The sequence below is a fragment of the Pantherophis guttatus genome, chromosome 4 (genome assembly GCF_059756535.1).
Source record: "Pantherophis guttatus breed Tessera chromosome 4, ASM5975653v1, whole genome shotgun sequence".
In the NCBI taxonomy this organism is placed as follows: domain Eukaryota; kingdom Metazoa; phylum Chordata; class Lepidosauria; order Squamata; family Colubridae; genus Pantherophis; species Pantherophis guttatus.
The window spans coordinates 31,787,960-31,804,131 of record NC_142066.1 but is presented as its reverse complement, the minus strand read 5'-3'; the positions used below and the strand labels follow the sequence as shown (position 1 = coordinate 31,804,131).

Here is a 16,172-nt window from a genome sequence, read left to right as displayed (position 1 = left end):
TTTGACAAAAGATAACTATAAAATCTTATTTCAGTTCAAGGAGTTGTTCCTGAAAAAGGTGACAAGACAATAAGAAAAGGTATCTGAGCATAAGAGAGCGCACTTTAAATAGCACTTCAGAAACTGCTTGTACTACATTTTTATGATTAACAAACATGATTTCAAAAATAGGGGAATTCAGACTGACTTCAGTTGTAGCCCAATTTAGAAATTAATTACTCTGTGGATCTTAATCCAAAAAAAAAAAGAGAAGTAGATCTTGGTTGATTTGCATATGGTGATTAATCCACATATGCGCAAAAGAAAATTCCATATTGCTTAGCACCAAGAATATGCAGACAAAATTTAGATATAGCTTAAGGCAAGGGGCTGATAGGTTAAATCTTATATTAGGGGATAGGAGGCTATTTATTTCTTTAAAAATGTTTAAAGGTTTAATTTTTTACCAGCCAGATTGACATTTTAGAGGAAACCACCAAAAGTCAAGGACACAGTCTGTATTTATATATTTATTTCTTTGCTTGCTTTTAAAAAAAATTATCTATTTCACGGTATTTGTAACCCACCCGAAGCTACGGATTCTGTCCAGAGTGCCACAGAGAAAAAACATAAAATAAATATTAAAAGAGAGATCCCTCCTCCTCTCCCCCAGATAGCTACATTAAACATTAATAAGCATGGTTAAAAACATAGTGGGGTAGTTTTTCTTTTAACAGCTTTATAAAATGCTGGGAGGGAAGGCAGAGATACCCCCCCGTTTTGGCCTATCAAAGCTATAGTCTACCCATCCTTGAAAGTGGCTAAGATAGCATTAAAAAACTGCCCACATTATTTTTATAATTTTTCTTTTTATCAGCATCATAAAGAATAGTTTTGGTTGAACAGTAGCAGCTAAGTCAAGATAGGCTCCATTACTCTAGGACAGCATTTCTCAATTTCAGTGATGTTAAGATGTGTGGCCTTCAATTCCCAGAATTCCCTAGCAAGCCATTAATAGAAAGTTCTCCAGTTCGTTCAGGTAAATGAAAATTTAGACCCAAGTGAGGGTGAACTGCTGCCTCGGAGATTAGTGTGGCATGATCTGATAACCTATCTGATAAATTGTAAACCACAATAAATAAAAGATGCTAAGATTGTTTTAGACTTCATTAAAAATTTTAAAGGAAGAGATTTATTGGACAAAATTAAGAAATTCAAGCACCCTCAAGCAGTTGTGTTCCTATTAAAATCACAATACTCTATTATATTTAAAAGGAATGCTTAGCCTAATTTAAATTCAAACTTTCATGAATCTTCCTACAAACCGTTCCTGTTTGATATTCTCTAAAAGAAAGAATATACTAATGATGATTTGATATTGGAACCCGTGGGAGTCCAGAAGATAGAGAAACTGGATTTCTGGACAGAAAAATAATATTTTTCTTTTAAATATTATTATAGATTTATTTCTTCCATGGACAGCAGAGAAAAATCATGAACCTCTTAATGATGTTATCCTTATGATACCCAAATATTGCCCCAGTAGCCTTTTTACGGCCAAGAATGGATTTGAATTCAGATCCCTCTGAATCAAAGCTAGCATTCCTAACCATGGCATCATTCCATTTAAACAGGAGGGAAGGAAAGATTAAAAATTAAAATTAATGGGGAAAATAATAACAGCTTTCTCCAACCTGGCACTTTCCAGATTTTCTGGGACAGCAATTCCCAAATTTTCCAGCCAAGAGTTTTGTTAGAGACCTTGAAAATTACCATTCTGGAGGGCTGTCAGATTAAAAAGGATTGGTGTAATATAATAGAACAGGTGAGTCAAGCAACAGGCTGGGAGCAGAGCAGGTAAGCGGGCAGGTGGTTTTCTACAGCCATGCCTCCCTTGACTTCATCACATGCTCATTTTCAGTGCCTCCTCCTCCTCACACCACCTCTGTCTGTTTTTCCCACCCCTGACCCCCTTTTCATCTCCATCCATTGCTCCTATCCCTACCCCTCCCTTTATTCCACTGCCCACCAAATCTGGGCCCCACAGGCGCCCACCGCCTGCCACCGACAGCATTTGACTCCTCTGCCACCTCCTGGTACCTGCATGACTACAATGCCAACGCAGCTCCTTGGAAGCATGAGTAGGAGGCCTGGAAAGCAGGGAATTGGTGAGTAGGCTTTCCCCATTGCTCTCCATCCCCTTGACTCACACTTTCAGTTTGGTCTACTTGCACTTTGTAATCCCCTCCAAAAGAACATTTGACATCAACTCTGACGTTTCCTCCTCCTCCTCCTCCTCCTCCAACTCAGGTTCTTGATTTCATTTAGGCTTTTGTGGCGGTAGAATTAACAGCAAAAATGGGCCATAAGAATTGCATTGTCGGGAGGGAAGTCATTTGAGGAGAAACAAAAAGCAACAACAGGCTAGGCTAGATCGTCCTGCATGAACACTGTTTTTCATTTCTTTGTTGGTTTTCTTTCTGCAAAAGGTTTTTAACATTTGAAAGCATTACAAATGTAATCACCTCTTTCTACAGGTAGTCCTCGACTTACGACCACAATTCAGTCTACAATTCTGTTGCTAAGTGAGGCAGTTGTAAAGTGCTTTCTGCTTATTTTACAACCGTTTTTGCCACCGTTGCTAAGTGAATCACTGCAGTTGATAAGGGAATCATGTAGTCGTTAAGCAAATCTGGCCCTCCACATTGACTTTGCTTGTTGGAAGCTGGCTGGGAAGGTTACAAATGGTGATCACATGATCCCAGGACACTACAACTGATGCAAATACATACTGGTTGCCATGCATCCAAATTTTGATCACATGACCATAGAGATATTGCAATGGTAACAAGTGTGAAAACTGCCCATAAATCACTTTTTTCAGTGCTGCTGTAACTTTCAATGATCACTAAACAAATGGTTGTTAAGTCAAGGACTAGCTGTAGTCTAATACAATGCTATCAGCTTTTCAACTCACTGGCATCTCATTCTGTTTCATGTTTCAGCCAGCCTTCGGATGTTCCCCTGTGTGAAGTAAAATGGGACAGAATCATATTCCTTTTTTTAGCAGAGCAGACCACATATAACATTAAATCTTGGAGTAATTTTAGGGGTCACAGAACTTTACTGAAGGTATCTCATAAATCATTAGTAAAACCTTCTACTTAGTGCAAGATACAGTTGTTAAGTGAGTTTTGCCCCATTTTACATCCTTTCTTGCCCTAATAGTTAAGTGAATCACTGCAGTTGGTAAGTTAGTAACCTAGTTGTTAAGAGAATCTGGCTTCCCCATTGACTTTGCTTGTCAGAAGGTTGCAAAGGGCAATCACATGACCTTGGGACACAGCCACGGCCATAAGTATAAACCATCTGAATTTTGATCACAGGATTGTTGGGATGCTACAACTGTGAAAAACAGTAATAAATCATTTTTTTCATTGTAACTTTGAAAGGTCACTAAATGAACTGTTGTAAATCGAGGACTACCTGTAGACTGAATCAATTATTTTTTTTTAATTTTACATGTATACTGCCTAATTACAAGATTAATTATTATTCTTATATAATCCTGTAGACTTTTTCCCTCAAAGGCCATTTTCTAGATCATTGACCCTGTTGCCCCCTAGCAATGCTAATTAAAAATAAGCTGCTACTGTATTGGACATGGAATTTCCATTCAGCTGCAATGTCCGAAGGCTATTAAAATGTTGCTTCTGTGAGTAGGTTATTTTTTATCCTCATTAAAGCCATTTAAATTGGAAGTGATCATCTTTTGTACCACTAATAGCCTAGTGTTATCTCTGTCAACCTATTTATGACTATAAAAATAGTTCTCCAGAATGAGAGACCTTCTAGTAGTATAGGAAAGAGGAAAAACCTTTGTGTAATCACTCTACTGCACGCCATTCTCGTTTTATAATTTTTAATTTCAGAATTACCTGCTTGTTCAGGTGAAGGACTCCAAGGGTTTTTTTCCTAGACTAACCATTTTTGTACATTCCATTGAATCTGTAGCATAAATGTCCACTTAATGAGTTTATTATTTTTTTAAAGAAATGATATGCTGTATTTCACTGAGCTGTAATATATTTTGGGCTATGTTGGACTGACAACTTATGACAGACCCTTTTTATGTCAAACCTTTTTATGTGCCAAATATATCACAAATAAAGGTTAAATTGTATTTGGAGAGCTTTTGGAGAACAATCCACTGAAAGCATTTTCTATTTCTCAGACTTGGCAACTTTCAGACAGGTGGACTCCAATTCCCAGAATTCCCTAGCCAAGACAAAGTTGTCAAGTCTCAGAAACAATGAATTAGTTGCATTAGTTCTGTTGGAATATTAACAGGGAATAGCATGAGGACAACCTTGTTTGAGCTTGGAAGTCAAGCAGGGTCTGCTGTTGTCAGGACTAGAGCAGGGGTGTCAAACTCAAGGCCCAGGGGCTGGATCCACGGGATGCTTAGATCTGGTCCGCAGAGCCACCCTGGAAACAGCAAAGGATCAACCCACGCTGCCTCTGTCAGCTCTGTCTTTGCTGGCAGAGGGTTGCAGGAGGCAGTCGCAGCCAAAAATGGAGCTTGCGACGGCCGTGGGTGGCCCTCCCAAGTTTCTTTTTTACTGGCAGAGGCTTGCAGGAAGCTGTCGCAGCTGAAAATGGAGCCCAGGAGCCCGTTTTCACTGGCAGAGCACTTAGGCCACCACAGGCACCCCCAACACGCATGATGTCCCGCTGGCCACACCTATCCTGGCCACGCCCACCCTGACCCCCCCCAAAGTCAAATACAACCCTAATGTGGCCCTCAATGAAATTGAGTTTGACACCCCTGGACTAGAGAAAACTCAGAAACTTCCAAAACTTTTCATTGGAAAAACTTACTGATCCAAAAATGGTGTCCACGTAAGAAGGACAAGACAATAACTTTGCTCATCAATAGTTAAGATGTAGGATGGATACACAGGATACTTGACAAACTCTTTTTCTCTTACAGTAAATCAGGACCTGTTCAGTGCTGAATTGATAACTGGCATATTCATTACTATGGAAGACAAGCTCATTGGTTTTATTCAGGCAGAAAGGGTATTACACATATCCATTTATCACTGTAAGGGATTGTGCTGGGGTGTCTACAGGGAAGTGGTAAAAAAATAGTCAAGATGGCAGCCACAACAATGGGTTTGAAATCCTGTCTCCTTTTTTACCTAGGATCAAGATACCACAAAGTTTGCGAAACCTCACAGTACAAGTAGTCCTCGACTTACAACAGTTCCTTTAGTGACCGTTCGAAGTTACAATGGTACTGAAAAATGTGACTTATGACTGTTTTTCACACTTACAACCATTGCAACCATCCCCATTATTATGTGATCAAAATTCAGATGCTTAGCAACTGGTTCATAGTTATGACAGTTGCCGTGTCCTGGAGTCATGTGATCACTTTTTGCAACCTTCTGACAATCAAAGTCAATGGGGAAGTTAGAGTCTCTTAACAACCGTGTTACTAACTTAACAACTGTAGTGATTTATTTAACAACTGTTGCAAGAAAGGTTGTAAAATGGGGGGGGTGTCACTTAACAAACATCTCACTTACAACAGAAATTTTGGGATCAATTGTGGTCATAAGTCAAGGACTACCTGCAGTGATTTCCATGTGTGTATTTATATAGAGAGCAGTGTTTCTAACCTCAGCAAATATAAAATGTGTGGAACAGGCTGGGGAATTCTGGGTGTGGAACTCTGTACATCTTAAAGTTGCTGAACTTGAGAAACACTCATATAGAGCAGTATATGCAAATATCATGCAAACCAGCAGATTTTTAAATCCTCTTTTTAAGCAGTGCTTTTCTATTATTGAAGTGATGCTATTTATACTGTCACTGCAAATCTCTGTCAAGGGCTTAGATCCACACAAATAGGCAATGTGTTAGTATCAGGCAGTTCACTTAACTGTACCCCCATTTTATATAACTCTGGGACATGGGCACACATGTACATACACACTCACAGGTTACAGCGGAATTTTTCCCCTCTCCAATTTCTGAAAGACAAATCATACCCCCAAAAAATGTATCAGGCTATCTCTTCACTCATTTCTTCTCTTATCTTCTATGGTATAGATAAAATAACAATTAACTATTTCAGGTTAATCACAAGCCATAGCATATCATGTTAGACCCTTGCCAGACCTTTCTTCTTACTTTTAAATTAAGTATAAGAGTTTATTTGTGTTTAACAGAAACCCACAAAACTCAAACCCAGTAAGGGAAACAACAAAGGAAAGGAAAGTGACCAAGAATTAGCAGATGTGAGCAAATTGTAAGACTGTTATTTTTAGGCATGCTGTAAATTTCAGTCTCAGAGCTCAAGGTAGTATATTTCATACATAGATTTCTCCAGCCAGTGGTGCTCCGGATATGTGAGGCCCTCCAGAGGCTGGGTTGGGAATGACAGGAATCAAAGTTCAGCACATGAAACGGGCACCATGTTGGGGAAAAGCTTCTTTAGCAGGCATGCAGACGAAGTCGCAGCCCTTGTTTGTTTGTTTTTTACAATCAGAATTAAAATTCAAAAGAGACAGCAGCAAAGATGGGCCAAGTCACTCAAAATTTTGCCGGTTTGTGTTGGGTGCCAATATCTTCATTTCTATTCTTCTCACCTATCATATGTATAGGCACAGACTCATACATACCTTCCTAATTCCCCTTCCTCCCCCGCTCCCATGTCCTATGTGCTTTAGCTTTATTTCATTATTATCTGTTTTCATTTTCAGGGCAAATATTGCGCCTGTCCATGGAAGAGAATGATGGGGAGCCCCACAGCCCTAGAACTGAGAGTTGGGATGTCAAACACTACCTGGCCTTAAAGCATAGAGAGGAGGGAAAAAGAGAATGTTTTAAAAAGCAGCATTTTTCAAACCTGGCAACTTTAAGAGGTGTATACTTCAATTTTCAGAATTCCTCAGCCAGCCATGCTGGGAGTTGAAGTCCACACCTCTTAAAATTGACAAGTTTGAAAAACAGCCCTTTAAAGGGACGTTGAAGATGGACACCATTAGGGAACCAAATTGATGGAGCATGGGGCTATGGGAACAGAGCTGAAGTGAAATTGGGAGGAGCTGAATTGTTGAAGGGGTAAAAAAGCAGACAAGACAATCCGTGGCTTGACTGAGCCACAGAGTAACATCTCAACACTGTCCATCAAGTGACAAAAGCTTCTTGTTCCTGGCAGAGATGGGGCTTCCCTCGTGTTCTTCCCAGGGGTGGGCTGCATCAATATTTGATTCCAATTAATGCCCCATTTCATACGTCTTGTAGGGTCTACCCTGTATTCTCGTAACGCCCCGACTGCGTGAGCCAGGTACGTATCTTGTGCCATACACCTCAGCCTGCTTATTTATACGCCTGGGGGTGAATGGGGGCATTTTCCATTTTTCGCAGGCAGCTGGTTAGAGATGTCTGGATGAAGCTCGGGCTTCATGCCGGCCTCTAGTTCAGGGATTGGGTGGAGAAGGACAAGAATCCAAAACAATTCCATCAAGCAGCCTTTCGACTTTTTGTCATGGCTTAATTGCTTATGCCAATATTTGTAGCCCCACAGGATTGAAAAAAATAAGTCATGAAGATTCTGTGCATTAGATGCAATTCTTAGGGGATCCTAGCCTTGGTTGCACAGTTTCATTGCCCAGCAGTACCGTGGTTCTCACTTTACGCTTTCCATTGGATCAGATTCAAACAATGTTGTCCATCCAAATTCTTGGTACAATTCTTGCCATTCACACTTTTTAGTTTTCCTATGTGTGCAAATCAGTGCTCCTCTCTTTTTTCCATGTGCCCATTGTTTTGCATATGTTTACCTAAGCACCTGTGTTGTGAGCATATGCAAAACCCCAAATCATGGCCAAGGAAATAAATGAGTGGCTTGCCCTGGTTGAATTCTGGTTGTAGACAACAGTGTGTGCAAAACAGGTAAGTGTCAAATGAAGTGTCTGGTGAAATGTTTGGATATCATTGCATGCCAAGGAAGCTCAGCTTCCCATTTGCACATTCAAAACTAGTGCTAATGGGATAGAAACAATGCAATGCATTTGCATGCATACCTGGGTCGAGCTGCAGGTGAACCTAAAGGGTAAGCGTGCAATCTGCTGCTTAGTTGCATTTAATTTAAAGAGTTGCACGTGAAAATAAACTGGATAGTTTCCTTGCTTCTTAAGTTTCGCTTCATTCAAGTAATTCTGGACAATTTTACAGAATTGTACAGTAAAAAGTAAAAGTTTACTTGGTGTGAGCGAATCTTAGAATGTGCAAACTGTTCCTGTGTAGGTAAAAATGAACCGATGAGCACAGGAAACCTACACTTTGCACGTGCTGTTATTCCTTTTGCTCCATGCTGTCAAAAAGAGTGAGCATATGCTGATTATATGCAAAACTCTCCTTCTGCACACAAAGGAGTGAATGTTTGCTTGCACAAGCTATCCTGCTTAGCATTTCCAGCCCGTATGATCAGGTATTTGTGTCTTTCTTTGTTCCCAGCTCTGATTACCGCCTGAGACTGGCTGGGCATGTGAACTCCAGCGCTCCCTGGAGGAGGTCAGCCTTGCTCTGCTTTCACTCCAATCTCACTTATTGCTTTTGGTGTGGGGTTGGGGGTTGCTGGTGAATAAGTAAGGCGGCCTTAGGACATGGTCCTCTTTAGTCAGGATCATTTTCTCTCTCCTGCTCAGGACTGAGTTGGGGCATCACACGAGATCTATTTGGATGTGTTTGCATGACCCAGCTAGTTAACTTATTATATCAGTTGTGGAATCAGAAAGTAATCAAATAGCTAGATTGGCACATAATTGTTAGACTAAATCAATGTGATCTTGTTTCTGCTCATTGTGTCATGTGAACACACCACGTGTGTGTAGCAGGGCTTAGCCGCAGCCGTCTCTGACACAGAATAACTCTTTTGCATGACAGTACAGGTAGTCCTCAACTTACAACCTTTCGTTCATAGTTATGATGGATTCAGAAATGAGGTACCGACATGACCCTTGTACCACCCCTGCAGTAACATGATTGCAGTTCAGAGATTTGGCAACTGACTCCCATTTATGACCAGTTGCAGCATCCTGTGGTCATGTGATTGTGATTTGCAAGCTCTTTTGCCAAATCCCAGCAAAAACACCCTTTGAGGAAGCTGGATAACCTCAACAACTGTGTGATTCATTTAACAACTGTGTGATTTGTTTAATGACAGTGGTAATTTGCTTAATAAACAATGTCATAAAAATAATTCTAAAATCAGGTCCAGCTTGGCATACAACTGCAATGACCTAAATGGAGATGCCGATCCCAGTTGTGGTCATAAGTCAAGGACTATCTGTACTGAGTTATGAGAGAGAAAGAGAGAGAGAAAGAGAAAGAGAGAGATGGAGTTGGGCTTCCACACGCTAAGAAATTGCACCAGGTTTGTAATAGATTTAGTGCAATGTTCTGATCAGAAAGCTAATGCCTCTCTGTTACATATTGAATATGTAAAAGCATGATCATCTGATAATAGGAGCATGCTTTGTAAAGTGTCCCTGGGATGACATGTAATGACTTACTACCTGCATGCAAACATATAAAAGCATTACATATACCATGCCATATAGGTCTGCAAAGTGCATACTGGTATATGGGATGGTATACTTTACATGTATATTGTACTATACCTTGAATCATCCAATTCCAATTCACAACAGTCTGCAATATGTATTCTGAAGTGCTGCAGATAGGCTACACAAGCACAACAATGGATCTCCTGGTATTCTTTTGTATTGGTCTAGATCAGCCTTCTACTATTTGGTAGATTTCAGATGTATAAGATTAAAACTTTCATAATTCCCAGACAGCATGAGTAGTTTAGCTCAAGAATATCAGGTTGGAGTTGGATAGGTGGATGGATAGAATGGATGGATAGACAGACCAATATCCAACAATACTGTATTTTCATAATATACTGTATACACCTCAGAATAGCATATGTGGGTTGTGTATTCTCCGCTATTTTCTTTTAATGGAAAGGAGTATAGAAGTGTTTTTAATAAAACAAATATTAAAAAATTAAACAAATTCCATGCATATTAACAGTAACATATACATTATACCAGGATTTTACAAACTGAATTCTGTTTGAATTTGATGGGGTTCCCTGAGAAACTAAGAGGGGGGAAAAAAACTCAACTAACTTGAATATATAAAGTTGCATAAATAAATGATATGTACAAACTTTATTTTATTGGCAATGTTTGTCCCTAGAGTTTTGCCTTTTGATCAGGGATTCCAATGTTTTTTTAACAGCCTGAAAAAATTTGAACTCCCCCCACCCCTCAGTTATATGACTCATGTGTCAGCCAGGTTTAACCTGGAACATATATTTAAATTATGTTTCACATACTGTATTCGTTCATCAAATAGCATATTAATTATACGCATTACATTTAATATTATGAATATACTTAACAATGGTTTGACCCTCACATGCACCATCTGGAATAAACTCCCATTTAATACAGATCATGCTACCAAGAGTATTGTGAGTTATAAGCAATGAGTCATATAACCACCTGTGCACTTACTTACCTTTGGAAGAGCTCCAAAGTTCGCATTGGGAAAGGAGAGCAGGCCTCTCCACCTTTCAGCATCCTTAGGCCACCTCACTCCATCCCAGAAGCAACCCCATTTTCAGAGCAGCTACAATGAATCATGGCCGTTTCCCAATGTGAGGAGCACAATGAAATGATCTTTCCATTGGGAGGAGGTGGGTGGAGACAAAGGTGTGGGACCCAATGGGACAGCAAGCAAGGTAGGAGATGGGAGAGGCCTCGAGAGGCCCAGAGTAGGCTGCATGTGAGCTAGGAAAGTACTGCATTGCAGGCCTGGACTTGCACTAGGCCTCCCAGGACTTCCTGGGAGGTAACCCATGCTCCATTTAATGACCACATCAGAAAAAAGGGTGGAGGTTGTTAAGCAGAACAATCATGCAATTGCCTCACATATATATATATATGTTTTTTTAAAAAAAAATTGATTTATATGCCACCCTTCTCCGGAGACTCAGGGCGGCTTACAATGCGTTAAGCAATAGCCTTCATACTTTTGTATATTTATACAAAGTCAGCTTATTGCCCCCACAAACTGGGTCCTCAATTTACCTACCTTAGAAAGGATGGAAGGCTGAGTCAACCTTGAGCCTGGTGAGATTCGAACTTACAGTAATTGCAGACAGCTGGTGTTAATCACAATGCTATCAGTCTGCTGAGCCACCAGGCCCATGTGTGTGTGTGAGAGAGAGAGAGAGTTTACCTTATAGTAAGGGCAGCCAAGAAATTTTATAAATAAAAGATAAATACGTAATGACTTACACAAAATACTTAAGTCATAACATGTTCTAGTCCCATGCATCTCCTGGACAGCTATATTGTCGTATGAAGCAAGTGTGGGTTCCATGGTTTTTTTTCTGTATTGCACAATTGGCTGTGAATTGTGTAGCAAGCATGTAAATGATGACAGTGAGGATCTTCTATAAGGGGAAAAACAGGTTTTTAAGAGAGGGGACAGAATGGAAAGTCATGGTGGGAACTGCTTTGGCAGCAAAAAGGATTTCAGATTAAATTCCTCCTCCTCTGTATTATCTGTGATGTGATCCCTATAATTATCAGCCTTTTTTGCATTTTTGGAAACCTGCAAATTTTTTTCCTTCTCTTATGCAGGATATGCCCTTTATTTTTTTCTCCCTGCATTTATTTATTCTGGAATGATTGGGGTTGTATAGTGAGTTATATAGATGCCAAACAGAATTATAAAATTTAACCACTATAAAGCAGTTGAATTAGGGAAAATCAGTGTCTGGGAGTATTTTTAATAGCTTTTTTTCTGGCATTCTACTTTTGGATGAAGATGGATCTTATTTGGGGGAACCATTCCCATCTGGAACAGTAGCAACTCCATTCCAGAGGTGTCCAGAGGTGGGAAATAAAATCAAGATGGTAGCTAGAACTGTATGATTGAAGCCCCATCTTTTTTTCACATATGCTGAGACAAACTTAAAAGGGGCAGGGCTTCAATTCACATATTTGTGACCACCATGTTGATTTTTTGACAATCCCCCTGGGGACGCCTTTGATGGACCTCAGATTGATAAAACAAAGGAGAGGACTTTGTACTCCTAAATTCTGCTTCCTCAGAACAGACTGTCCTTTGTAAATAGGAAAAGCTAAAGGGGAATGAGGGAAGCGGTGGCTCAGTGGCTAAGAGCTTGTCGATCAAAAGGTCAGTAGTTCAACGGTTCAAATCCCTAGTGCCGCGTAACAGGATGAGCTCCCATTACTTGTCCCAGCTTCTGCCAACCTAGCAGTTCGAAAGCATGTAAAAAATGCAAGCAGAAAAATAGGGACCATCTTGCTGGGAAGGTAACAGCGTTCTGTGCGCCTTTGGCGTTTAGACATGCCAGCCACATGACCACAGAGACATCTTTGGACAGCGATGGCTCTTCAGCCTTGAAACAGAGATGAGCACCGCCCCCTAGAGTTGGGAACGACTAGCACATATGTGCAAGGGGAACCGTTACCTTTTTAAGGGGGAATGATGATCTCTGCTGCTCATCCCTCTAACAAGGCTGTGCGAGCCTGTGGGGCAGTCCTTTTCAAACTTGGCCATTTCAAGATGCATGAACGTCAACTCCCTGAATTCTCCAGCCAACAAGGGATTCTGGAAGTTGAAATCCACACATCTTAAAAACAGACAAAGTTAATTTCTGAAGTGCTGGACCACAGCCAGGAAAATCAGAGCTAATAGTCTTCAATTCAGGTAGAGAGCATGGGGCAGCCCATTTCCAAATTTGCTATCCCAGAGTTCTCCCCTTGATCGTAATGATAGCAGCCAGACAACCCAGGCCGAGTAGGATTCTCATACCCACATCACCTTCTTTGCTAACCTGTGTTTTGCAAGATCTGTGGGGTTGGAGTAGAGATTAATTTATGGTACTACTGGGAAAGAAGCAATAATTCATTTGAAGCCCGGATGGAACAATACATACCAGCCAGCCTGATCACTGATCACTAGATAATTACAAATATTGTTTTGATTTAAATAATTATTACTTAAAAGTTTTTTGAATCAATTAGTATACAGTTCAAAGTTGAGCTTTGTTATAGAATATGGCATGGGTTTGTCATGATTGGTGGTTTGAGATGCAGGCTAAGGTCTAAAGTGAAGGAATCGGCATTTCCAGACAATGTTTTCAGAGGGCAATTATTCTGCCGTATTCATAGCATTTTAAAGAAACAGAAATCCAGATGACCCTGTTTTCTATAGGTAAATATCCACTTTAAAAAAAACACTGAAAAAATTATGAAACAGAAGCTGGAATGGTTGCACTAATGCTTTTGACTGGTTTTAGTAAGTCACTCCACTGGAAATCTTCAACCAGATTTAGCGGTTTTATGTAGCTGGTTAGCGTATCTAGTGACCTGCTGATCTAGGAATTGCCCTATATCTGTCTAAATAGCAGTATGGAACTACTGAAATAGCACACAGTTTGGTTTTAGAAGGTCCCAATCTGCACAGCCATTGTTGAAAATTTCAGGGGTGGAAATCCACGCACTTATAATGTGTCAAAGTTGGGAATAGACACTGGTATTCAGGGGTGATTTTACAAACCATAAATTGGCCTTCCTCAACAAGCACCTTCGAATTGTGTTGAGAATGCAGCTTCTAAAGCGTGCCAAATTGTGGGAAGACTGCTCTAAACCTCCACAAAGTATGACTTAATATAAGTAAAAAGCTGTTTTAATTAAAACAAAATAAAATCAGAGTACCCCTTTTTGGACCGTACAGCCAGCATCTCTGCAGCTGATGAAGAATTGGGAATGGAGGAGAAAAAGCTGCTGCTTCAGAAATCATGATTATGAAACCACAGATTTTTAAATGCAACCAACATTGGGGTAAATGGAGCAGATCTGAATCAGTGTAAAGTTATCAGTGAAGCATAGCAGAAAGTAGCTTTTTCCCCTCTGTATGCTATTGAGTTTGCCTGACAGAATGCCTTTAAGTCTTAACCGGACTTGTGTTTTGTTCATTCATTCACTTCTCTCATCTCTCTCTTTCCTTCCTGACAGCACTCCCCACAGGCTATGAGAAGTCCCACAGCCTGAACAGCATTGCTGGTCTACCTCCATCTCCAGCACCCCCTTCCTTTGGCTCACCTGGTTCCGTCCGACGTCCTCGCTCGCCCATTCCTTCCATACTCTAGAGACACACCAGGAATGCTTGGGGTTAGCTTGTATGTTTGTTTCTTTAAAAAAAAGAAGAAGGAAAAGGAAAAAGAAAAGGTAATGCCAAAAAATAGGGGGGCAGAGTTAAACGCAAAGAAAACACTCTCTGCCAAATGCATTGGAACACACGAAATGCGGGAGACACCCATACAGGTGGTGTTGCACTAAATTTGCACTTTCTGGAGCATCCATGAGAATTCTGAGGCCTGAAGCCTTCGATCCCTGTAGCTTTGAAACAGGAGTACAGTTTAAGCATCTACTGCGGGAGGAAGGGTGAGGGATGGTTTGCTCTGAAAATCCAAACACTCAAAAAGCAGGAGAGGAGATGTGTCAAGGACAAACATTGCAGGAAAAAGCCCAAGGCCCTCCTGTCTGGATTCTCTGCATCCTTCCCTTCATCCACCTTACCAGACTGCACAGTATTTCTCTGACCCTGGCTTTGCAGTTTCTCTCTCTGTTTAATGCTCTTTCCCTTTTCATCATCTTACTCAGGACTTTAATGAGCCATAGAGCCTTCCTTCCTTCCTTTCCTTCTGTTTTGTGTCTCTCAGTCTGCACCTTGTTATCTACGTTTGGTTTCTCTGTCCTTCCTATCTATCTCTGAACTTTTTCCATAGAAAAATCTATCTCTCTGTTAAAACTTCCCTCACAAATGACATGTTTCCAGTCTTTCTATCTGTCTCTCTCTTAACTTTCCTTATTTCCTTAATGAACGGTTCTGGTTCTTTAAACACATGGACCCTCCACCGTTCCTCTGAAGAAGGCCATCCACTCATCTGCCTTGGGTCTTCTGTCTTTCCTTGGAATTGTTCTTCTGTTCTGTGCATGGATCTTCCATCAATCACAAGCAATAAGGTCAGACTCTCCCTTCTGCCTGGATGCATGATAACGACTTTCCTATGATGTAGATAATCCAAGAATAACCAAGTTCCCACAGATGAAAGAGCTGAGGGTAAGCGCAGAGACCAGGATGGGGTCTGGGAGAAGGCAACTCCAGCATCTGACTAGGTTTGAAGGAGAAGCTAGAGAACCATCCTCCTTCTTTTGCCTCTCTCTCCTTTCTTCTCTTTTGTTTGTCTCTTTTTCCACACACAGAAAAGGACAACGGAGCACTACTTGTTGAGGTGGGTGCTTTCACTGTGATTTTTTTTTTCCTGTTTCCATCCAAAGTTGAGATGGGATGGTCTTTTGATCTGATTGCAAAAAATAAAGAGAGGGGAAAACAAAGAGATATGTGAACAACAACTAAGAGAACGTAGGAAAAAGAAATCTATTTTTCAATTGAAAAAGAATAACCGCAGGATCAGAAAATTTATTGGAAACTGCAAGGGAAAGATGTCTTCCCTATGTTTCTTCTGGAACAAGAAAATATAGGACATGTCACTGAGCACTTGAGTATGGGACACCTGGTTTTTTCAAAGCAATGCTGCTGATACAGACAAAAAACAAAAACATAAGGAATAGCACCACCGAGCTAAACTATTTAGAATCTGCATTTTCCAAGCCAGCATGTATTTGCATGTAATACTGTAAGCGACAATATTTAATGTTATATGCAAAAGCAAATGAAAAAAAATGACAAAAAAGAACTACAAAAAAGCAAAAAGAGATATATTTTCCTTCAGGACTTGCAATCCCCTGCAACAACAAACATCACCAAATTTAGCAAGTACCCCTTCCCCCTGACCTGTTTCCATCCTGCAAGGGGGTAAGAAGCACCGCACATTGTAGGAGGTGGATGTATCCTAAAGGGCTTTTTCCTTCCCTGGGCATGTATCACGGATGGCGATAAGATGCTGGCAGAGCGAGCCCTTTGTCCTAGAGCAAAATCCAAGAGCTTCTTGTTTGTTAAGAAAATGTTCATATGATTTGAAATAATGCAAGGGGGAAGAG

At 40.5% G+C, this 16,172-nt stretch overlaps 1 protein-coding gene and 1 long non-coding RNA gene across 6 annotated transcripts in view; one reads left to right on the top strand and one right to left on the bottom strand.

Moving 5' to 3' along the window:
• LOC117669134 (uncharacterized) overlaps positions 1–10,979 on the bottom strand; it is a 64,989-nt gene extending 54,010 nt beyond the window's left edge. Inside the window, exon 1 of the long non-coding RNA XR_015734205.1 lies at positions 10,588–10,979. This is a non-coding gene — a long non-coding RNA (uncharacterized LOC117669134). The remainder of the gene's footprint in view (positions 1–10,587) is intronic.
• The window catches only part of LOC117669133 (voltage-gated potassium channel KCNC1-like), a 62,369-nt gene extending 46,638 nt beyond the window's left edge, over positions 1–15,731 (top strand). The window contains exons 5-7 of one of the 5 annotated variants that reach the window (XM_087893927.1): positions 7,297–7,339; positions 8,512–8,568; positions 14,124–15,731. In XM_087893927.1, coding sequence (XP_087750053.1) covers positions 7,297–7,334 — 38 coding nt within the window. In that variant the 3' untranslated portion in view covers positions 7,335–7,339; positions 8,512–8,568; positions 14,124–15,731. Of the gene's footprint in view, positions 1–2,026; positions 5,279–7,296; positions 7,340–8,511; positions 8,569–14,123 lie in introns of those variants that run through there. The other 4 variants (XM_087893926.1, XM_034423328.2, XM_034423327.2 and 1 more) reach the window with 4 other exon arrangements.
• Positions 15,732–16,172: the final 441 nt, after the last annotated feature.